The sequence below is a fragment of the Sciurus carolinensis genome, chromosome 11, assembly GCF_902686445.1.
Source record: "Sciurus carolinensis chromosome 11, mSciCar1.2, whole genome shotgun sequence".
Taxonomy (NCBI): Eukaryota; Metazoa; Chordata; class Mammalia; order Rodentia; family Sciuridae; genus Sciurus; species Sciurus carolinensis.
In genome coordinates, this window is record NC_062223.1 from 110386154 (window position 1) to 110410861 (window position 24708).

Sequence of the window (24708 nt, forward strand, 5' to 3'; positions counted from 1 at the left end):
GTTTGGATCATATATCTCTAGAAATTTTCCACATCTTTAGATTTTCTATTTTGTTGGAGTATAGATTTTCAAAGTAGCTTCTAATTATGTTTCGTATTTCAATAGTGTCTGTCATGACATTTCCTTTGTCATCATGCAATTTAGTAATTTGAGTTTTCTCTCTCCTTCTCTTTGTTAGTGTGGCTAAGGGTTTATCAATTTTGTTTATTTTTCAAAGAACCAACTTTTTGTTTTGTTAATTTTTTCAATTGTTTCAATTTCATTGATTTCAGCTTTGATTTTAATTATTTCCTGTCTTCTCCCACTTTTGGTGTTGATCTGTTCTTCTTCTAGGGCTTTGTAGTGTAATGTTAGGTCATTTATTTGTTGACTTTTTATTCTTTTATTGAATGAGCTCAATGCAATAAAATTTCCTCTTAGTACTGCTTAGTGTCCCAGAGATTTTGTTATGTTGCATCAGTGTTTTAGTTTACCTCTAAGAATTTTTTATCTCCTCCCTGATGTCTTCCGCTATCCATGCATCATTCAAGAGTGCATTATTTAGTCTCCAGGTGTTGTTTTTTATCTTATCACTGATTAGTAATTTCATTCCATTATGTTGTGATTGAGTATCTCTATTTTTTTTATTTGCTAAGAGTAGCTTTGTGGCATAACATATGGTCTACTTTAGAGAAGGATCCATGTGCTGCTGAGAAAAAAGTATGTTCACTCATTGATGGATGGAATATTCTATAAATGTCAAGTCTAAATTATTGATTTTATTATTGAGTTCTATGGTTTCTTTGTTCAATTTATGTTTGGAAGATCTATCCAGTGGTGAGAGAGGTGTGTTAAAGTCACCCAGTATTATTGTGTTGTGGTCTATTTCATTCCTGAAATTGAGAAGGGTTTGTTTGATGCTCCATTGTTTGGGACATAAATATTTATGATTGTTATTTCTTGCTGATTTATGATTCCCTTAAGCAGTATGAAATGTCCTTTCTTACCCCTTCTGTTAACTTTTGTTTGAAGTCCACTTTATCTGATATGAGATGGAAACCCCTGTTTGTTTGTTTTTTTACTGTGGGTCTATGTTTTTCCCATCCTTTAACCTTCAGTGTGTGGATGTCTTTTCCTGGGAGACAAGTCTCTTGAAGGCAGCATATTATTGGGTCTTTTCTAAAAATCCAGTCTGCCAGTCCATGTCTTTTGATTAATGAGTTTAGGCCATTAACATTCAGGGTTATTATTGAGATATGATTTGTATTCCCAGTAATTTTTAGTTTTGGTTTTTAACTTGACTTGGTTTCTCCTCTGATTGGCTTTTTGTTTAGTGTAGTTCCTCCCTTTGCTGACTTTCATTGTTGCTTTTCATTTCCTCCTCATGGAATATTTTGCTGAGAATGTTCTGTAGTGCAGGCTTTCTATTTGTAAATTCTTTTAATTTTTGTTTATCATGGATGGATTTCATTTCCTCATCAAATCTGAAGGTAAGTTTTGCTGGATATAAGATTCTTGTTTGGGATTCATTTTCTTTCAGAGCTTGAAATATGTTGTTCCAGACCCTTCTAGTTTTTAGGATCTGGGCTCAGGAATCTGTTGATATTTGTATTGGTTTCCCCTCTATATGTAATCTGATACTTTCCTCTCATGCCTTTATAATTATATCTTTATTCTGTATGTTGGGCATTTTCATTTTAATGTGCCTTGGTGTGGATCTGTTGTGATTTTGTACATTTGGTGTCCTATAAGCCTCTTGTATTTGATTTTGCATTTCATTCTTCAGGTTTGGGAAATTTTCTGATATTATTTCATTGAATAGGTTGTTCATTCCTTTGGTTCATATCTCTGTGCCTTCTTCAATCCCAATAATTCTTAAATTTGGTCTTTTTGTGTTAGCCCATAATTCTTGTAGATTCTGTTCATGATTTCTTACCATCTTCTCCGTGTGGTCAACTTTATTTTCAGGATTAAATATTTTGTCTTCATTGTCTGAGGTTCTGTCTTCCAAGTGATCTAGTCTGTTGGTGATGCTTTCTATTTAGTTTTTAGTTTGGTCTATTATTTCCTTCATTTCAAGGATTTCTGCTTTTTTATTTTTTTCCCAGAATTTCTCTCTCTTTATTGAAATGATCTGCTTTGTGCATTTACTCTTTTAACTGTTTATTGGAGTGGTCATTCATTACCTGTATTTGCTGTCTTATCTCATCCTTGCTTTGTGGATCATTTTAATTATGTGCACTCTGAACTCCTTCTCTGACATTTCTTCTGTTCTCCTGTCAATGGATTCTATTAATATAGCATCTTGGTGTGTTTGGGGCACTTTCTTCCCTAGTTTTTTCATGTTGTTTGTGTATCTTCCCCTTTTGCAGTGCAGATATGATGTATTATAGTTTCTACTGTATAGATTAATAGTGTCTCTGGGAGACTGGCAATTGCCAGTCCTTCTGGAAGACTGCACCCCAAGACTCTCCTTTGGCCTCCACTCGTGTGAGGCAGGAGCCTGGTATTAGCCCCTTCCCTCACTTGAGGATCCCACAATTCCTGGTCTGTAATTTAGTCTCTGAATTGTATCTCTCCGGCACCTGCCCTTATGACTTCCCAGTCAGAAACCTCTCTCCCTGGAGGTCCTGGGGCCTGAGTACTGGGACCTGTGTGCCTGTCTCAGAAAGCTGTTCTGTTTGGGGCAAATCAGGACCCGGTGTTGGAAACTGTGGGACAGCCATGTAGCTGCAGGGACTGGGCTGGGTTGGTGGCTAGGGGGTGGTTGGGAGACTGGGGATAGAGGAGCCAGAGGGCCCTGTTGATTGCCACACTGGTGTGCTGTGACCAGTGTGACCAAACTCTCAGTTTCAGGGAGGGGCGAAGGGGGATTGAAAAATAATGATTCACACAGATTTTGAAGTTTAAGCTGGGATCAGGTGGAGCTCTGCTCTCTGATGGAGATGCAGATCTAAAGAGTTACACCAGAAATCTTTATTTATATATGTCACATAATCAGGTTAAAGACTATGCAACCATTATTCTTTGTATTCAGGAATGTTACAGAAACTAGGACATCTGTGTAGCTTTTCCACAGTGGCAATCCACAGTTGCAAAGTGCAATATTAGGAGTTTTGTGTACCTCTCAAGAAAGTCCATTGGCAAGAACTGGGGAAGAGGAGCTGGTGAAACATTGAGGTTGTCTAGCATAAGAATTCCTTCCTTTCCAGGAGCTATGTGCCTAAGATCAAGGTCAGAGCTGATAGGACTCTTGCACAGAGCCTCCTCATGCAGGGCATTGCCACAGCAGCTAAGCATCCTGAGCCCTTGCACAGAAACATTCCTAGGCACCAGGCAAGCCACAGCCATGAGGTCATCAGTGACCCCCAATCTCAGCTGCTGCTCTCCCATCCTCTGCCACCAATCCCCACACTGACCAGACCAGGTGATCAGTGGAGTCATGGACCAGGCTGATGTTGGGTCCCAGCAAGTGCTACCTAAGTTGTCTCTGGGATCTGGGTGAGTGCCAGGCTGGTTGGCTGGATGAGCCGGAATCAAGATACTCACACACCCTTTTTCCACCTACCAACTCCTTGCAAGGCTCTCTTCTGCCTCTGTAGCAAGATGGTGGCTAATAACATACTTAGCACAGATACCTCAGATACAACCAAGCCTTCAGGGCCCTTAGTGATGATCTTTCAAGTCCTGGCTATTAACCCTGGATTAAAGTGGCCACATCCTAAGTTGGTGACAGCAGCAGTGGATAACCTGTGGGTACCTTGATAACGAGCTGCTAGTCTCTGGCAGGTGTCCCAAGATGGAAGTTGCCCCGACTAAAAATGATGGTGGTAGTGGTGAGGATAATCCAAGATGGTAGCAGAAGTTCTCCAATGTATTGGTAGATGTGGAGCTGCAGTACAGCATGGCACAGCGCTGGAGATCCGTGTGGGATGGGCACCAAACAGCACTGCTGCATTTTCTTATTTAATGATGTTAAGCATTTTTCAAGTGTGTGTTGGCCATGCGCCTCTCTCCTTTGGTGAAGTATACTTTCAGGTCTTTTACCTATTTTGTAAATTGGATTGCTTGACTTCATGTAGGAGGTTGTTTTCAGCCATGAGAGACAGTAGGTCTGAAATCCCTGAAAAAATTCAGAATAACTGGGAGACGAAAGTGTGATAGAACATTTACATTTTAAGCATAAAAGAATCCTGAAGCTTGGTGCCTTGAAAAGGCAAAAGGTTAGTGAATAATCAAGATCTAAACTGAGTCCTGGCTCAGTTATTTACTAGTGAGTGACCAGTTTATTTGCCAGTAAGATGTGGGCAATCATGCCTGTTCAACCCATATCATAATGGGCTTTGAAAAATAAATATGAACAAACTAACAATTCTAGGTGCTCATGGTTTTTGTAATATTAGTAATGACTACTTTATTATCATCAAGCCTGCATTAAACTGTTCATGTTATCTCATCCCTCGTCCTCCCCAACCCCCACTCCTGAGCATTGCATTTTTCTTGGGAGACAGGTGGGTAGGAAGGATTACAAAACTCAAACGCATCTCTTGTCACTTTTTTTGCATTTCTAAAAACTATCCTTGAGTTGTATTAGTCCCATGCAACAGTATTTCAGGCAATGATCTCTGTCGTGGGAGGTCCACATGAGAGTCTGAGAGGTTGGCAACTGATAAGGACACAGAACAAAGTCCTGAGCAAGTACCAAGGACACTCCACCTTTTTACCTCTAATGGCTATTTTTGTTATCCCCCCATATCCCAATTTTTAACATACTTTTCCAACAAAAGCCTTATGTAAATGATTATATGTAGTTTATTTTTTCAGGAGCCAGATCTTATTTTCCCACAAGTCAACATACTCAGTTCGTGAATTACATATATTGGCAAGGCTATATACCAGTAGCCTATGCAGTTTTGTACTGGGCTTTTTCTTTTAGTGTTGAAAATCTTGTGGGCATCTCTGTTCCTACCTCTGAGAAGCCCAAGCAGTTTGGGACCACTGAAAGGGAGTTCTTGATCTCTCCATTTCTGCCTTTCTGAAAAGCTACCTGGAAGGCAGTTTTTTTTTTTTTTTTTTTCTGGATTCAAATCAGTCTGCCTTCTTGGAAAGAGCAAAGGGAGCAAGCAAGAAATCTTTTTATGAAGCCAATTATCAGTTTGTGGTGAGAATGATGTTTTCCAAGGTTGGGATACTTAGAAAACACCTACATGTGGTCTTGGGACTCCTCAGACCCAGAATGTCAAGCTAGGGCATACAGGCCACAGCTCACCGTACTGCTGCCCCTAGTCAAACCTGGGGACCCATTGAGGGTGATAACCCCGGAAGTTTCCACACAGGAAAAATGCCATTTCTCCTGGGCTGGGCCTGATAGCCCAGGGCACTTCATTATTCCTGTCTGGGTGATGCTTATGAAGATAGTAGCTGAGGAAGTCAACACTTTTGTTTTTGGCATCTCCTGAGTTGATGGAAGAGTGGAAAAACTCTGGACCAAATATTCAAAGGCAAGCCTTGTCTCTGTCCCCAGGGTGGGGCCTCCAGAGCTTATGAGGGCACGTGGCCTGCCTGCCTGAGACGCTTCTCACTGAGAGGAAGGAAATGACATTGGCTATGGCAGGTGGGCAGGTCAAGGTCCTCTCATGGCTACAGCATCACTAAACAATGAGTCCAGCAAACAAAGGGTGTTAAGGGAAATGAAATGATTCTTAAGGCTTCAAAGCAGGAATGGTTTTCTGTGTGTATCTGAGAGAGGAGGGGGGAAGTGGGGGTTGGGGTGGGGAGACAGCAAAGATAAGAAGCCAGTGGCTGAGTGTTATATTACAAAGCTGAAAGGGAGAAGTGGAGAAACTAGGAACTCGTACAAGAAAGATCAGAGGAAGCCAGTATTATGCAATATGCCTGTTGCAGACAGACGGGCGGCTCTAGCCCTTCATCTTTCTTAACCTCTGATTCTGAGAAAGCCTTTGTTGTTGTAGCTGGTCAGTCCCACACTGGCACAGGCTGGGGTGAACGTAAAAGCCTTGGCAGGTCCACCCTGGACAAGGGAGCATGGGAGTCTTTTCCAGGTTAGGGAATTCATACTCAGCACCAGTCCTATTTATCAACTCCTGGAAATTAGCCCCCTTCTGTTGTCCCCACTCTCCAAACCAAGTACCTCACGCAGAGAAAGGACAGTGGGAAGGTGTGGCTGCCCTGGCTCTATAAATGGCTCACGCAGGGCCCTAACTGGCCCCACCCAGACTCGTGCCACCTGGAGCTGAATGAAAAGTGAAAACCACCCACCAGACACTTCTGTCTACATGACCATGAGTCAACCAGTTGTTGAGGTTGGTTCAACATAGCAGCACCAAGAGATTTTTTAACTGAGATCGACTACTTGGACATTGCGTGTAGCCCACACTAGACACTATGTGGAGGGAAGGTAAAGTCACACAGAAGAAAATTGCTCAGAGCTTGATGAAGTCAAACGTCACTGCCCTCGGGAGACTAAACACTGTTTCTGTGTGTCTTGGTATTAAAGGACCAACATTTTTGTCTACTGCCACAGCTTTGTGTATGAGTGACCTCAGTGGATATTCCTGAATGGAACATGCTGCAGAGGACAGACATGTTACACAGTGCTGTGCTTGCAACTAAGAGGATTAGAAGCCAAAGCAGAATAGGCACAGATCCTGGCAAAGGGAGCATTTGGCATATGAGAAATGTGTTGGGAAAGTCAGACTCTGGGTCACAACCTGGACATGGGTGTTGGGTCCTAAGTAAGCATCGAACAGCCAGCTTCTCTGCTCAGCCAATGCCAGGGATGGACGTGGACTGTGGAGAAAATATGACAAATGCCCTGCTGCTTCCTAACTGTGGAGCTTTTGCCAGATGTGGCCTCTTAGGGTCATGTGAGGTTGGCCTGTGGATCTCTTGGGTCACATCAAACAGATATGATTTTAGACATTTTAAAATCTCTTGACAAAACCTGGAGGCAACAGAAAGAAAAACTACAAGTACATAAAATGTCAGATGAAACTTCCTGGACCTGCATATACAGAGGGCTTGACGCTCTGTGACAGTCCCCTGTTCGTCACATCGCCAGAAATGCTCTTGCTCCAGGTACCCTCCGTGCTCGCTGCCTGGACATCTGACCTGACATCTCACCACCATGCCTGACTCCTGTCACTCCCATCTCTCTTCCATGCTTTAGTTTTCTCCTTAGCAACTCCCATGATCTGCTCTAAATACCTCCAATTATCTGTTGGTGTCTGCCTTTCCCAACACAGGGTAGCCTCCTGGAGGGTGGGAGGGCAGGGACTTCCCCTGAGTGCACTGCCTGTTCACTGCTGGGCCCAGCAAGGACAGCAGCCAACAGAGAGACACCTCACGTGTTTGTGGAGGGAATAGATGCTTTCTGTCCTTTGAATAAATCTCTCCACTTTACAAATGAGGAAACTGAGGCAGAGTGTATTTTTGTTCCTGGTCTCCAGTGTTTTGAGAAAATCCTCTTCTCATGACTAGGATGGGCAGGGAGCTGTTTTCTGATGAAAAACTGTCCTCAAGTCTTCTGAGCAGCCTTATCTCTGAGAGGTGGTCAAAAATGTTTTTCCGACAATTGACACTTAGGATGTTCCTCTTTAGCCTGCGGGTATGGGAGATACTGATTGGATTTCAGATGTTGCACCACCTTGCATACCTGGAAAAATTAAAAAAAAAAAAAACCCTTGATCATAGCATAGCATGCAATTCTTTTTATTCATTGTCAGATTCTGTTTTCCATTTCTTTTATTTTTTGGCTTGAGATACCTTGATCCAAAATTTTGATGTTTTGTACTGTCTTTGTTTAGAATTTATGTCAGGGTAGTACTGGTCTCATAAAGTGACTTAGAAAAGTTCTTTACCTATTTTCTAGAAGCAATTATATAAAATTGGTGTTACTTTCTCTTTAAACTTTAGAATCCTCTAGTGAAACCATTTGGACTTAGATTTTTTCTTCATGAACTTTAAATTTTGATTTTGGTTTATTTAACAATTATAGGACTATTTTGATTATCCATTTCATCTTGGTGGAGTACTGGTAATTTGTAATTTTTGAGGAATTGTTCCATCTCTCAGCTTATCAAACATGTAAGCGTAAACATTCTTGACATTCTCTTATTACTCTCCATGGCTGCAGGATCTGTGATGGTGTCCTGTGTTTTATTTCTGATGTTAGTGACTTGTGCCTGCACCTGTGTGCTCTGCCATCAGCCTTGCTAAAGGTTTACCAATTTTTTTTTTCTTGAGTGAACTGATCTCTTTTCCCTTTTATTTTCCTATGTTTAATTTCATTGATTTCTGCTCTGATCTTTATTATTTCCTTTTGCTTGCTTTGAATTTATTTTTCTCTTTTTATAACTCATTGGGTAGAAATTTAGTCTTTTGGTTTGAGGTTCTTCCTCTTTTTAAATGTAAGCTCTTAATGTTATAAAATTTTTCTCTCAGTACTGCCTTAGAGGCATCCCACATATTTTGATCTGCTTCATATTTTAGTTCTTTGATTTCAAAAATTCCTTTGTAACTTCCCCTTGGACCCATGCATTATTTAGAGGTGTGTTGTTTGGTTTCCAAGTGTTTAGATATCCTCCTGTAATTTTTTATTTATCTTTAGTTTGATTCCTTTGTGGCCAGAAAGCAAACTCTGTAGAATTTCAGTTGTTTTAATGGTGATGTTTGTTTATGGCCCAGAGTCTGGTCTGTCTTGGTATATGTTCTGTGAATGATTAGGAAAAAAATGTGCATTCTGCTGTTGTTGGATGGAGTGGTCTATGAATGGATTTTATTTACTTGATGGTATTGAGTTCTATTTTCTTTCTGGTTTTTGGTCTCGTTCTATCAGTTGTTGAGAGGAGTGTCGAGGTCTCTAATTATGATTGGATTTGTCTAGTTCTTATTTCAGTTGTGTAATTTTTTGCTTTGCCTACATTAAGGCTCTTTTGTGCATACACATTCACACACTTATGGCTGTGTCTTCCTAGTGGACTGATCATTTTATTGTCATATAATGACTCTCTGTCTTCAGCAATTTTCTTTGCTTTGAGGCCTTAGCCAATTTTAAAACAGCCACTCCTGCTCTCTTTTGATTAATGTTTGCGTAGTATGTATTTTTCATCCTTCATCCTTTTCCTGTTATCTGTGTCATTGAGTTTGAAGTGAGTGTCCTGCGGTCAGGGCATCGTGAAGTCATGTTTTTGCTTTTCTTCTCCTCTCCACCCCCTGCACTTTGTCAATCTGTCTTTTGGTCAGTGCATACAGGTCATTTACATTTAGAGCAATCTTGAAATGCTCAAGCTTATGGATGCTATTTTATCATTTTCTGTTGGTTTTCTCTGGTTTTGTTCCTGTTTCCCATTTTTGCCTTTCTGTGAATTATTTAAACATTTTTTAATAGGGTTTGTCTTGATTTATTTCTGGAGTTTTAGAGAGAGAAACTCACTAAAAATATAGCTTTTATAGTAGTTGCTCTGGACCTTACAACATATGCTTGTATCATATCCTACTGGCTTCAACATCTTACCACTTTGAAGTTTAGACAACTTTGTGTGTGTGTGTGTGGGGGGGGCGGGGAACCTGGGATTGGACATGGGGGTACTTAACTACTGAGTCACATTCACAGTCTTTTTTTACATTTTATTTGGAGAGAGGGTCTTGCTAAGTTGTTTAGGATCTCACTTTAAACTTATAATCCTCCTGCCTCAGGCTCTGGAGCCACTGGGATTACAGGTGTGTACCACCATGCCCAGCTTAGATCACTTTCATTTAGGATTCTTTGTTTCCCACTTTTATCATAATTTTATTATTATAATTTTAATTTAATTTTTTAAACTGATGCATAAAAATATAAAAATCACCCATAATAATGGGGTGCCATGTAATGTTTAATAAGTTTACACCCTATGTAAGTTTTAAATTGAGTTAAAAGTCTTCCCAGCCTGGTATTATGGTGCACACTTGTAATCCCAGTGATTCAGGAGCTCCCTTTCTCCATATCTTCACTAGCACTTATCTTTTATCTTTTCCATAAGAGCCATTCTTACTGGAGTGGGGTGATACCTCATTGTGGTTTTGATTTGCATTTCCCTGATTATTAGTGACGTTGAACATTTTTTCATGTACCTGTTGGCCATTGTATATTTTCTTAGAAGTGTTTATTTAGGCATATTGCCCATTTTTAAATTGAATTATTTTGCAATTTCGTTTGAATTTCTTATGTCTTCTAGGTATTAACCTCTTGTCAGACACATATTTGCAAATATTTTCTCCCATTATGGAGGTTTGTCTCTCATATGCTCTGATTCTTTGTGGTGTGGAAGTTTTTAGTTCAATGAAATCCCATTTGTCTCTTTTTGTTTCCTGTGCATTTGGGGTCTTGTTCAAAAGATTCTCACTCATTCCAAAGTCCAGAAGCATTTTCCCTATATTTTCTTCTAGTGTTTCATTACTTTAGGTCTTAAATTTAAATCTTCAATCTATTTTCAGTTGATTTTTTTTAACTGCTGAGAGATTAGAACCTAGTCTCCTTCTGCATATACATAGCAAATTTCCCCAGCATCATCTATTGAAAACAATGTCTTTTCCTGAATGCATGTTCTTAGCACTTTTGTCAAAGGTGATTTCCTGTTCCACTGCATTGTATGTTTGTTTTTAGGCCAAGAACATGCTGCTTTGTTTACTATAGCTTTGTAGTGTATATTTTTTTAAGTCAGGTAATACAATATCTCCAGTTTTCTTTTCCTTTTTGTTTTGTAGTGCTGGGGATTGAACCCAGGGCAGAGCACATGCTAGACAAGTGCTCTTCCAACTGAGTTATATCCCCAGCCCCAGTTCTCTTTTTTTAAAGGTTGCTTTGGCTATTTTTGGATCTTTTGCGCTTCCACAGAATTTTGAGGATTTTTTCTAGTTTTGGAGTTTTGATGGGGATTGTGTTCAATGGATAATTTGCTTTGGGACATATAAATTTTTTTTTTTTTTTTTTGTACTGGGGATTGAACCTAGGTGCACTTAGCTACTGAGTCACATCCCCAGCTATTATATTTTTTAAATTTTGAGACAAGATCTTGCCAAGTTGCTTAGGGCCTTGCTAAATTGCTGAGGCTGGCTTTGAACTTGTGATCCTCCTGCCTCAGCTTCCAGAGGCACTGGGATTAGAGGTGTGTGCCACTGTGCCCAGCTATTCAATAATATTGTTTTAACAATATTATTTCTTCCAATTCATGAACCTGGATGTCTTCTCATTGTTTTGTGACTTCTTCAATTTTTTAAAAATCAGTTTGGTTACTTTCATTGCATAGAACTTTCACTTCTGTGCTGGTACATTTATTTGCTGGTAAGTAGATGGAACTGGAGTCTATCATGCTAAATAAAATAAGTCATACCTAGAAAGCTAAAGGTCAAATGTTCTCTGATTTGCAAAGCTATACCTAAATAAGGAAAAGAAGTGCATGTGTGTGTGTGTGTGTGTGTGAGAGAGAGAGAGAGAGAGAGAGAGAGAGAGAGAGAGGGAAAGAGAATTCCAAGAGAATAGAAATAAGTGAGGTAGAAGAAGAAGATTGAAGTTAGAGGGAGGAGGGATGCAAAAGGGAAGAACAGGGAATGAATCTGACCTTACTTTCCTATGTACACACATGAATATACCACAGCAAATATCACCTTCATGTACATCAACAAGACATTGGTTTAAAAAAAACTATAAATAAATAAAAGATCAGTAGAAGGAAAGAACAGTGGGAGGGAGGAAGGGAGACTGCTCTGGTTTAGATCAGGTGTCCCCCAAAAGCTCATGTGTGAGACAATGAAAGAAGGTTCAGAGGAGAAATGATTGGGTTGTGAGAGTCTTTTTTGGGGGGGTGGGGTAACTGAGGGGCACTTGATCACTGAGCCACATTCCCAGTCCTATTTTTTATTTTATGTAGAGACAGGGTCTCACTGAGTTGCTTAGCACCTCACTTTTGCTAAGGTTGGGTTTGAACTTGTGATCCTCCTGCCTCGGCCTCCTGAGTTGCTGTTCCACCTCACTTGGTAGGTCATGAGAATCTTTTTTTTCTTTTAAATATGTATTTTTAGTTGTAGGTGGAAACAATACCTTTATTTCTTTGTGGTGCTGAGGATTGAACTTGGGGCCTTGGGCGTGCTGGGTGAGCACACTACTACTGAGCCACAACCCCAGCCCCATGAGAGTCTTAACCCAATCAGTGAATTAATCCCCTGGTACGGATTAATTAACTGAATTGGTAGGGTGTGACTGGAGGAGGTGGGAACTGGGAGAATGGCTTTGGGATATATATTTGTATCTGGCAAGTGGAGATCTCTCTTTCTCTGCTTCCTGTTCACCATGTGAGCTGCTTCCCTCTGTCACACTCCTCCACCATGTCCTGCCTCACCTGGAGCCCTGAGGAATGGAACCAGCCTTCTATGGACTAAGGCCTCTAAAACTGTGAACCCTTGAACTTTTCCTTTCTGTTATGTTCTGGTTGGGTTCTTTAGTCAAAGCAGCAAAAAAGCTGACTAAAACAGAGACAAAGAGTTAGTGCTGGGGACTGAATTAGAGCAAATTACAGTTCATGCTTGTATAATTATGTCAAAATGAACACTAATAATATATATATAAATAAAATGAACTAATAAATAATTGTGAATGGGCTTCCTTTCACAATTTCTTTCTCCATAATCTCATTATTAGCATTGTGAAAATCAGTAGCATTGTGAAAATGCTACTAATTTTTGCATGTTGATTTTTGCATCCTTTAATATTACTAAATTCATTTATCAGTTTTCTTTTAGCGGAGACTTCATTTTTTTATTTTTTTATTTTTTAGTAGAATCATGTCCTCTGCAAACAGAAATAATTTAACTTCCTCCCTTCCTACTTGTGTGCCTTTTATTACTTTCTCTTGCCTGGTTGCTCTGGTGAAGACTTCTAGAATTAAGTTGAGTAAGAATTGTGAGAGTGCATGTCTTGCAAAAAAAGCTTTCAGTTTCTCTTCATTCATGATATTGGCTGTGGGTTTGTTATATATATCTTTATCACATTGAAATATATTCCTCTCATTAGTTTTTTCTTTAACTTTAAGGGTATTTTTATTGTTTCATTTTTTCTTTCCAGTTTTTTATTGGTGCATTGTAGTTGTAGATTATGATGGGATTTGCTGTTGAATTACTGAGGGTTTTTAAAAATCACTAATGGATGGTGAATTTTATCAAATGCCTTTTTGTGTCTATTGAGATAATCCTGAGTTTTCATTTTCTTGATGTATTGTATTTATTGATTCACATATACTGAATCATCCTGGCATCCCTGGGATAAATACCACTTGATCATGCTGAATCAACCTTTTGATATGCTACTAATTTTGATTTGTTAGTAATTATGCTGAGAATTTTTCCATCTATATATATTCATTAGAGAAATGGTCTATAGTTTCCTTTTTTTGGGTCCTTGTTTGATTCTGGTATCAGGGTAATGTTTGCCTCCTAGAATGAATTTGGAAGAATGCCCTCCCTTTCAAATTTTGCAATACTTTGAGAAGGATGGTTATTAGTTCTTCCTTAATAGTTTGATAGAATTCTGTAAAGCTATTTGGTCCTGTACTTTTGTTTGTAGACTTTTTATTACTGATTCAGTTTCACTACTTGTTATTGATCTGTTTAGGTTTTTCTGTTTTCATGATTTGATTTTGGTAGGTTATATGGGTCCAGAAATTTATCTGTTCCTTCTGGGTTTCACAATTTGTTGGCATATAGTTATTTTTAATAGTCTCTAATGATCCTTTATATTTCTGTGTTGTTAGTTATAATGTCTCTTTTTTATTTCTAATTTTATTTGGGTCTCTTTTTTCTTAGCCTAGCTAAAGGTTTGTTGATTTATTTATACTTTAAAACAAGTAACTGTTTGTTTCATTGATCTTTTTCTTATTCTTTTTTTTTTTTTTTTTTTGGTTTCAAATTCTGCTGATTTCATTTCTTTCCTCACAATTTTGAGTTTGATTTGCTCTTGATTTTATATGTCCTTAAGATGTATCATTAGGCTGGTTGTTGAAAAAAATTTAATATAGATATTTAACTGGTATAAACTTTCCTCTTAGTAGTGCTTTTGCTGCATTTGTAAGTTTTGGTGTTTTATCTTTCATTTCTTTCAATAAATTTTAAATATCCTTCTTTATTTCTTCAGTGACCCTTCTGTTTTTTTCAGTAACATGTTAAATCTCTATGAATTTGTACCATTTCTGAAATTTCTTTTGTTGTGTATTTTTTCTAGTTTTATTTGATTGTGGTCAGAGATGCTACATATTATTTTGATTTTTTTGAATTGTTAGGCTTATTTTATGTAATGATATATGGTCTATTCTGGAGAATGTTCCATGTATTGATAAAAGAATATATTCTATAAGCTGTTGGGTTCTGAAATAGTCTATAAATGTCTAAGTCCATTTGATCTACAATTTAATTTTTTTTGATCTGTCCATTGATGAAACTTATTAATTGTATGTCAATGAAATTCAGTGTGATACTTCCATACATGTATACAGCATGTATTAATAAAATCGATGTCCCCCACCCCCACTCTCTGGTAATCACTATTCTACTTTCAGATTGAGTTTTTAGCTTCCACATATGAGAAACAACATGTAGTACTTGTCTTTTTGTGTCTGAATTATTTCACTTAATATAACATCCTGTAGTTCCCTTTTGCTGCAAATGACAGAATTTCATTACTCTTTATAGTAGAATAATACACCATTGTGTATAATGCACGCCTTTATTCATTCATTGAATGGTCACCTATATTCATTCATTTATTGAGAAGTACCTAGGTTGATTCCATATCTTTGCTATTGTGAACAGTACTGCACTAAACATGGACATACAGCTACCTCTTTGGTATGTGTTATGGTTTGGATGTGAGGTGTCCCTCAAAAGCTCATGTATGAGACAATAAAAGAGTGTTTGGAGGAGAAATGATTGGGTTGTGAGAGCCTTAACCCTATCAGTGAATTAATTCCCTGGTAGGGATTGAGTGGTAAGGGAAATGGTAGGGTGTGGCTGGAGGAGGTGGGAATTGGGGGCGTGGTTTTGGGGTACATATTTGTAACTGGCAAGTGGAGTTTCTCTCTCTGCTTCCTGATCACCATGTGAGCTGCCACCCTCTTCCACACTCTTCTTCAGCCATGATGTTCAGCCTTACTTGGAGCCCAGAAGAATGAAGTCTGCTGTGGATTGAGACCTCTAAAACTGTGAGCCCTAAAATAATCCTTTCCTCCTCTACAGTTGTTCTGGTCAGGTCTTTCAATCACAGCAGTGAAAAAGTTGACTAAAACAGTATATTTTTTCTTTCTTTTGGCTATATACCCAGATGTGAGAGAACTGGATCATATGGTAGTTCTACTTTTACTTTCTGAAGAAATTTCACACTGTCCTACTTAAATGGCTTACTAATTTACCACCAAAGGCATATAAAAGTTCCTTTTCCTCCACATCTTTTTCAGTATGTTTTGTTTTGTTTTTAATACTAGTCATTTTAACTGGAGTAAGAAGGTATCTCATTGTAGTTTTGATTTGTATTTCCCTGATGGCTATTTATGTTGAGCATTTTTTCATGTATTTGTTGTCATTTATACTTCTTCTGAGATGTGTTTATTCAGATAATTTGTCCACTTTTAAATTGGATTAACTAATTCTTTTGTTAAGAATTTGGCATCTTTATATATTCTGGGTATTAACCCAGTCAGATGAATAGTTGGCAAATATTTTATCCCATTCTGTAGAATGTCTTTCCATTTGTTGACTGTTGCCTTTGCTGTGCAGACTTGTAGGTTGGTGTAATCCTATTTGTCAATTTTTGCTTTTGTTTCTTGTGTCCAGCAAATCATTGTCTTTAATGTCTTGAAATGTTTTCCCTACATGTTCTTCTGATAATTTCAGAGTGTCAGGTCTTACATCTAGGTCTTTGAACCATTATTTTAGTTGATTGTTGCGTAAGTTGAATGATAGGGATCAAATTTCAATTGTCTGACTGTGGACCTTGTTTCCCCAGAACAATTTACTGAAGAGGCTGCCCTTTCTCCAGTAGCATGTTTTGGATAACTTATTCGAGAACTAGTTGGCTGTAGATCTTTGGGTTTATTTCTTGGATCTCTTCCTATTTCATTGTTTTTATGCCAATATCATGCTATTTTGATTACTAAGACTTTCAGTATGTTTTGAAACCAGGTATTTTGATGCCTTCAGTGTTGTCCTTTTTGCTCAAGGATCTTTCGTGCTTTCACGTAAATTTAGGATTTTCTTCTAGTTCTGTGAAGGATGTCATTGGTACTTGGGGATTGCATTGAATCTCTAGATTGCTTTGGGTAGTGTGGACATATTAACAATATTAATTTTTCCAATCCATGAACATGGGAGGCATTTCATCTTTCTTTTTCTTAGCTAAGTTTATTCCTAAGGGTTTTTTTGTTTGTTTGATTTTTTGGAATGGAACTGCTGTCATTTCTTTCTCCGCAGATTAATTATTGGTGTATAGAAAAGCCACCAATTTTCTTTTTTGTACCTTGCTATTTTACTGAATTTGTCAGTTCTAATAGTCTTTGGGTGGAATCTTTGGGTTTTTCTGTATATAGAATCATGTCATTTGCAAACAGGATTAAATTGACTTCCTCCCTATTTGTATGCCTCCTGCCTGTTCCTCTGAAAACTTGAGCCCCAATAAACTTGCTCCTCTAAAACTGTTCTTGTCAGGTCTTTTGGTCACAGCAATGACAAAGCTGACTAAAATACATTATTATGGAAGAAGTATTATCTGTTTCTTAAGGTGAAAGGATAGGGAAAACAACCTGGAGTTGGATGAGTTTTTAGCTAAAGGTGTCTGCCAAACAAGAGCTATTATAAGCATTAAAGAAAATAGTACATATATTTATTATCAATACATGCAGGCAATAGTATAAGTGTCCAGTAAAGGTTAGTGGTTTTTTTTTTTTTTTTTTTTTTTTTTAACACAGCCTTATTTTCCCATCAGTTGATAAAAGATCCTGAGGACAGAAAAAAAATTTTTTTCACCTCTATCACCAAGGTTTATATAATGGTTTGGATATGTGGTATCTCCCAAGAGGTCACATGTGAGACAATGCAAGAAGGATCAGAGAAGAAATAACTGGGTTACAAAAGTCTTTTACCCAATCTCCTGAAGGGATTTAGTGGTAACCGAAGGCAGGTGGGGTATGGCTGGAGCAAATGAGGCACTGGGGACATGTCTTTGGGGTATATATTTGTATCCAGCAAGTGGAGATCTCTCTGCTTCCTGGTCAGCATATAAGCTGCTTTGCCTTCCCGCACTACCCTCTTCTGTCATGATGGTCTGCCTCACCTCAAGCCCGGAGGAATGGAGCTGACTTTATGGACTAAGACCACTGAAACTGTGAGCCCCCAAATAAACTTTTCCTCCCCTACAGTTGTTCTGGTCAGGTCCTTTTGTCACAGCAGTGAAAAAGCTAAGACAGTCTAGAATAGCACCTAGCAATAAAAACTGCCTGAATAGCATTTTTACATGTTAACACTTGTTTTTCCTTAGCCATTCTTTCAATGTTTTTAGAGCTCCTTGTGATTGAGTTTCTTGATTGTATTAACTCATTTAAGGTTTTCCACCCCTTCTACTCATTTGCTGTGCCATCAACCAGTAAGTTTCTCCATATTCATGCATTTTGATGACTTTCTGCTACTCATTCATTCCATTTTTGGGGCAAAGGTATAAAAGATTTTTATTCCTGAAAATTTTAGGCAGTAATAGTTACTGTGAGCTGCAGAAAAAGGGGTATTTCTCCACAGCATCCATTTTATTTGCTCAGAGTAATAGATTATCTCATAAACTTTAAGCCAATTCATTCACTTCTTGTCACGAGATCACAAGGAGAAGTTCTGAATTTGATTCCAAGTTATTTCAATCTAAAATGGAGGCACGGATGGTGTTGAAGAAGACCTTCAGCACTGCCCTGGTGGAGCCAAGACAGGCCCTTAGGTTGGCGATACGTGTAACACACCAACTTACTGTGACCTAGGAAAGGCTAACCAAAGATGTCTTCAACAATGGATATGAGTTTGGCATGGTCAAAATAGATCTGAGAACCAAGACTTATAGTGGAATGGAATTTTCTACTTTGGGTCATGCTTATACTGATAAAGGGAAAGCGTCAGGCAACTTAGAGCCCAAATATAACTATGGACTTACCTTTACCCCAAAATGGAAGAGACAATACTCTCAGGATAGAAATCTCTTTGGAGTTATGTTGACTGAAGGGTTGAAACTGACTCTTGATACCATATTTGTACTGAACATGTAAGAGTGGGAAATTGAAGCCCTCCTATAAATGGATTGTTTCAGTGTTGGCAGTAATGTTGATATAGATTTTTCTGGACCAACCATCTAGGCTGGGCTGCATTGGCTTTTGAAGGTTCGCTTGCTGGCTATCAGATGAGTTTTGACACAGCTAACTCCAAATTATCTCAGAATAAATTCGCCCTGGGTTTTGAGGCTGTAGACATCCAGTTGTACACTCATGTGAATGATGCCACAGGTTTTGGAGGTTCTACCTACCAGAAAGTTAATGAGAAGATTGAAACACCAACAAACCTTGCATGGACAGCTTGTAGTAACAGTATCTGTTTTGGCATTGCTGCTAAGTATAAGTTGGACTGTAGACTTCTCTATCTGCTGAAGTGAGCAATGCCAGTTTGATTGGACTGGGTTATACTCGGACCCTTTGACCAAGAGTCAAACTGATCCTGTCAGTTATTGATGGAAAGAACTTCAGTGCAGGAGGGCACAAAGTTGGGTTGGAATTTGAACTGGAGGCATAATATGGTTTTGGGTAAAGCATCTGATTTTTTCTTGGAAGTGAAACGAACCCACTATGTTTTGGCCTTAAAATTCTGTGAAATTTCAAGTGTGAACTTTTTAGTTTTCCAAAGAATTGTAAATCTCCCCACACTTTAGAGATGGCAAGTCCATTGAGAGGGAGGTTTTTGAGCGCATGCCTGGAAATTGTCATGTTTGTGCCACATTTCTGAGTTCTGCAGTGTTAAATTTGTTCCTCAGCAACAGTGTGGTGTCATGTTAAAGGAAACGATCTGACCCACGAGTTTTCACATCATGTCCTGCATGTACCACACCACTTTTTCATGATGTTTTAATAGAGTGGTCTCTGTGCTGTAGTGGAATCTTTGGTTCTGCATCAGAGTAAAATAACATAATCACACTTGGAACACACACAAACCTACCTAAATGAAAACAATTACTATTTAAATCTTAATGTCTTATAAACCTGCATCTTATAATATGTAAGATTAAACTACAGAGGATACATTTTCTTTACCTTGATCACAATGTTAGGAAACATTTTGAACTATCTAAAAAAATATATTTTCTTTGCTATACAATGAGAACAAATTAAGGGTTAATCATTTAATATCAGTGAGACACATGTACATGTGTGCGCGCACACACACACACACATACACACACCTTTCAGGGGGATTTTAAAGCAAAACTTTCAAAATTACACCTCAGAGTCTTCTACCAATTCTACCATAACCTCTGACATTATGCATACAAAGTCGAAGCTCAAGGAGTTCACTGTATTAACTAGTAATAAAAAAACGAAAAGCAACTGAAAGCAATGTTAAGGTGGCTCAGAGGCAGAATAGGATTAACCCAGGGCAGGCAGCACAGAACTCAAGAGCACTCTTAATTTCAGCAGGAAATCTTCATAACCAGAATATATATTAAAAGAAGTGAACATTTTACCCAACTTTACTATTCAACTAAAACTTGTTTTCTAACAGTATCTTGGTAATGAATTTTTCTTTGCATTAAAATAGGCAGTTTGCAAAACCCAACTTGGTAGGAAAATAGAAGTTAACACTTCCAGTAGAATTTTGATGAAGATACATAATGTGCTTAAATTTTTTTCAACAGAAAAAAACAAGTCATTGGGTCAAGGATACATTATATCCTTTTGACTCAATGTTATGCCACACAAATAGAAAAACACAAAGAAAGTAACTTCTAAATCTACTGAAAATAATGAATTGTCTTTTTAAAAGCAAAATTATCTTATTTTTGTAAAATTTAGATAGAAATTAGTATCAGTGTTATGTGCAGATTTTGCCCAAACATAAATATTAACAATTCTGAAAGTGGAATTGTGGTCCTCACTACCAAGTTAGAGCACATGATTTTCTGAACTAAGGCAATATATTTTTTGAATCCCTTTGAAATGATGGTTATATTTATACAAATGAAACCTCAATGAGTTTTGAGAAGGCAAAGATACAGCACTCATGAGAAACTGGTCATATTTAACACGCTGTATAATCTGGGTACTCTGGTTGAAATGGTTCACACTTAGACCATAAGAAAATCTCACACAGTTAAATTGAACTGATGGTTATTTTGATGGACATGACTATATGTCATTTCTGGGGTGCAATGAAAACAACTCCTGATAAAATGTAGACTCTGCATCTAAAACATGACTTGTTTGGTAAATAAGATTTAAAAAATATAAAAGGGAAAAAAGTCCTACTCTAGACTGACTGACTTATGACTAAATGCTCAAAGCTCCAACTCAACATTAACTATATTCCATGAAATTTCAATGTGAGGCAGAGATCAATCTCATTAACATCATTCTCCAAAGTCAATATTGCTCTGATGGGACTGTTAACTCTGTAGAATGGCATTTTATTTAACAGACAGCATGGAGTTCATACATATCCATTATCAGTGCCTTGAAAATCAAACAACTTTAAAAGTTAGCAGCAGTTTCTGCAAGTACAAAAATACACATTTATTACATAACATATGGTAATAAAATTTGTCAAGATATATTATACAAACTCAAAGCATTTTAAAGCATCAGTCTAATATATTACAGATTGATGGAGTGTAATAAAATGACATGTAATTTGTCTTCAAATCATACAATACTTTACAGCAATATTAACAAACTATTCACATTAAGTATCTAAGGGAGCAGAGTGGGAATAGTTATTAAAGAACCTTAGCAACTATTTTCTTCTATGTTTCAAATTAGGTGGGTAGTTTTTCTATCAATATGAAAGAAAAAAAGGCTATAACTATTATTTTTGGCAAGTAGAGAAGTAATTTATTCCAGAAAGACACTCTAAAGCTTTATTCACATCTTGCAATTCTGCCAGTAGTATGCCCTAAGGGTAAGGGGAATCCCTGCTGACTTAATATATTAATTATACCATAAAAATGCATATGGACACATAGTATTAATATGGGAGTGGTTGGTTATAAGGTGAAATCTACCTCTGTGACTGAGATGGCCAGTGTTATAAGCTCTTTGGACCTACAGGTGCCACCTCTTGGGAGCATAACCCTGTTTGCCCTATTCATTTTAATTACCCTCCCCATGTTCTTGTCCCAAATGACTCATGGTTTATAAATCTCTATTTTATATCCATAGACCTTTCTCTCTTTAAAGGTTATACCAGTTACAGCCGCACACCTGGAAATAAATTATCAAGCCTTCCCAACCAGTCTGGAGTGATAGCACTAAAGAGATGTGCATGGTACTTCATGCTAACTGTTCACCTATAAGAAGTTGTTTACAGCCAACAGGCTTGGATATAGGGAAAGGTTTTGCATGATTTCCTCCATTACCGTACATGCTTTTCTTCTTAATGCTTTGACTAGTGATCTTGCCTACTTATTTAAAACATTCCACAGAATGTGGATGGTTTCTTCATACCATTCCCTTGTGTCTCTGATTCTTCAATTTATGATATCCTGGTTTTCTCAGAACACTGATCTCAGACTTGTTGACATAGATAGGTTTCTACAGAGGGCGCTTTCTGTAGCCCTGCACATGCATCTCTAAAACCTCAGGACAGGACCAACCCCGTTTTAACAAGGAAAAGCCTCTCAAACATTAGGTGCTGAAAATTTTTAGTATGCAGTTTCTGAAGAGTTATCTCAATAGAAAGAATTGTTTTGTTGTCATAAGTATTAGCAATGATCATCCTTACGTGACCTATCCCAGATATCTTTTAAAAAGGGGTAATAATAATTATTGTCTTTGTTATTAGCTCAGTTTCTGTTCTTGTAGACATCAGACTCTTACTGTGGTTAAATGTCTTTGGTTAAATGTCTGTCCCCATCATCACACACCACTGCAGGCCCTGCATCTGAGCTGTCCGCATCCTCCACAGTTACAGAGCTGGATGAGGCTCTTCCCCAAGGCAGAGGACCAGCAGAGCAGTGCCCTTCCCTCTCTCCTCTCTCATGGGACTTTGTACAAAGCTTGAGTTTGCTTTCCACTAGGCTGAATGGAGAGCCACAGTGCTTCTCTGAATCCTGACAGGGATAAGAACTATACCACTGGGTTGTCTGCACAGCTCCAAATCCTTCATGTACCTGGAGGGGCATGTCTTTCTGTCTTTCTTGTAGTGAGTTGGCCTCTGGAACACCAGAAGCATGAGGAGATATCTCCAAAGGTTCTTTTAGGGCACAGAGTTTCTTTTCCTCTGGTCTGGCTGCCTTTGCTTTCTTTTTGAGAGACCAGTTTTTCAAACTGGCCACACCATTTCTCAACCATGTGCTGGGGTGCAGAGTTACAGAATGCATTTGTGAATGCCACTCTACAGTACTGTCTTTTTTTGTATAAGATGGGTGACTGCTGGCCTGCCCTGTTGAGGGACCAGGCATTCCAGAAATGAAGCTAGAACTACTAAAGTCAGAAGAAAGCTCTTCCTGTTTTCTTTGAGCCTGAAAAGTGCAATCTATTGGAGAAGAAGTTTCAGTGGGCGTGAACACAGACTGTTCAGAAATCTGAGAAAAAGCACTGTCCTCGGAGCTTACTGAAGAGCCAGATGGGGACGTGCCTGGCGAAGATAAGCTGGAGTAGCTGGCTCGTGGGCCAAGGTTTAGCCTAGGGGGTAAAACCTTTTCAGTGCTTTGGTTTGTGGAACTGCTCTTGCCCACCTCAATCCCCATGACCAAACTCTGATTGATAAGCTTTTGCCCCTCCATTTGCAAAGACTTATGCCGTTTGAGATAATCCTCCTCCTCTCCATGCAAGAGACCAGCTTCACAGCTGGTTTTATGTTGCTTCTTTGAATAAATCCCTCTGAGATAGGTCAGTTTGCAGTTCTTGTCATCTATGTTGGGCTCTGAGCAGCGCCGATGTGTCCTTGAACTCTTGAGGGCATCTGCTGTGTGTGGTGGGGAGTATCTAGATGAATCTGGATCAAATGTTTGGTTCCTGGAATGATCCTGGGAGGGTATATGACTATAAGTTGCCACAGAAATGGCCACTGGCTTAGACCTAGTGAAAAGTTTCACATGATTTCCTTCATTACCGGAAAAGCTTTTCTTCTTAATGTTCTGATTTGTGACATTCTTCTTACTGACATCAGTGCCTGTGACTAAACATGTCTTGCCCTCTTCCTTGAGGGGCTGATTCTGCTTCAGATAGTCCTCATCTTTTTGAGAGAGGATTGCATCACAGCTGGACTTCCGTAACTTTTTCTGGTAAAACTCCCTGAGATAGGAAAGCTTTGAGTCCAGGTAGTCAATGCTGGGTTCTGAACAGCGCCGGTGTCGCCTCAGGATTTTTGGAGCATCTGCTGTAGCTGTGGACCGGCAGCTGGGTATACATGTGCCAGATGGGGCCCCGCCATGCTCCCCCAGTGCAGCCTTTCTATACATTCCTGAAATGTTCACTGGCTTTGACTCAAGAGGCTGCTTCATTTGAATGTCTTCATCTTTAGAATGGTCTAAGTCAAAATCACTCAAGGTTAAAAGACCTTCCACCTCAGGCTGATCAAGGTCATAGTCACTTAGGGTTAAGACAGAGTCCATACTTCTGCTACCCTGACCAAGTTTCTTTATCAAATCACTACATGGAGCATCGACATCCTCATTTAGCTCATTTTCCAAGCTGTCATAGGAGGAGTCATTCAGTTGGAAGCAAGAGATATCTGTTAAAAAAATTGAAGTTAGAGATATCTGTTAAAATAATTAACAATTAAACTTAACACAAATGCAGCCCATGCTGCCTTCAAACTATACTTAATTTAACGTCCTTTATATGTAGTGTTCAAATTCCTACTCTCAAGAAGGAAAAAGGATCTTTTGCAGTCTTCCCAACTACTAGTGCAGAAGAAATAAAAACCTGTTTGGTATACTAGATTTATCTCAGTTCCTAATGTAATGGGATTTCCTTAGGTAAGATTTTCAAACAAATTGTAAGATCAAAAATGGTGAAAAATAGGAAGGAATTAATAGCGGGTATACTTAGATTTGAATAAGACTGTCTTCTAACATTGATTGCTGGTGATTATACATAATTAACTCTAGTCTTGAAAAAATCATTTATTAACCCTATCAATTTCTCTTTTTCAAAGTTCTCTAAATTCATTATCTTATTTAATCTTTACAATAACCATAGACATCATTATCCACATTTAGATATTATTTTCTATATTTTAAAGACGAAGATACTGATGTTTGGAGGCACAGAATAACTGGCCAAAGATATAAGAATTCATATTTTAGAGGTTATATACCTTTGAATTAAGATCCCACCCAATAATGATAGTTGTTTTCAAATAGTTTCATAGCATACTAGAATGTTGTTTCAGGGTCTGCTAGAAGGAAAAAGGGGAAGAAAAAACCCAGGCCTGTCTCTGGGCCTTCCA

At 38.4% G+C, this 24708-nt stretch overlaps 1 protein-coding gene and 1 pseudogene across 6 annotated transcripts in view; one reads left to right on the plus strand and one right to left on the minus strand.

Moving 5' to 3' along the window:
* The first annotated feature begins 7480 nt into the window (after window positions 1-7480).
* On the plus strand, window positions 7481-18837 carry LOC124959656 (voltage-dependent anion-selective channel protein 3-like; annotated as a pseudogene).
* Window positions 18838-20640: 1803 nt separating this feature from the next.
* Window positions 20641-24708, minus strand: part of Arhgap20 (Rho GTPase activating protein 20) — a 126892-nt gene continuing 122824 nt past the window's right edge. For 3 of the 6 annotated variants that reach the window (XM_047519549.1, XM_047519547.1, XM_047519545.1), the window contains exon 16: window positions 20641-23988. In XM_047519549.1, coding sequence (XP_047375505.1) covers window positions 22136-23988 — 1853 coding nt within the window. In that variant the 3' untranslated portion in view covers window positions 20641-22135. The remainder of the gene's footprint in view (window positions 23989-24708) is intronic. The other 3 variants (XM_047519548.1, XM_047519550.1, XM_047519546.1) reach the window with 1 other exon arrangement.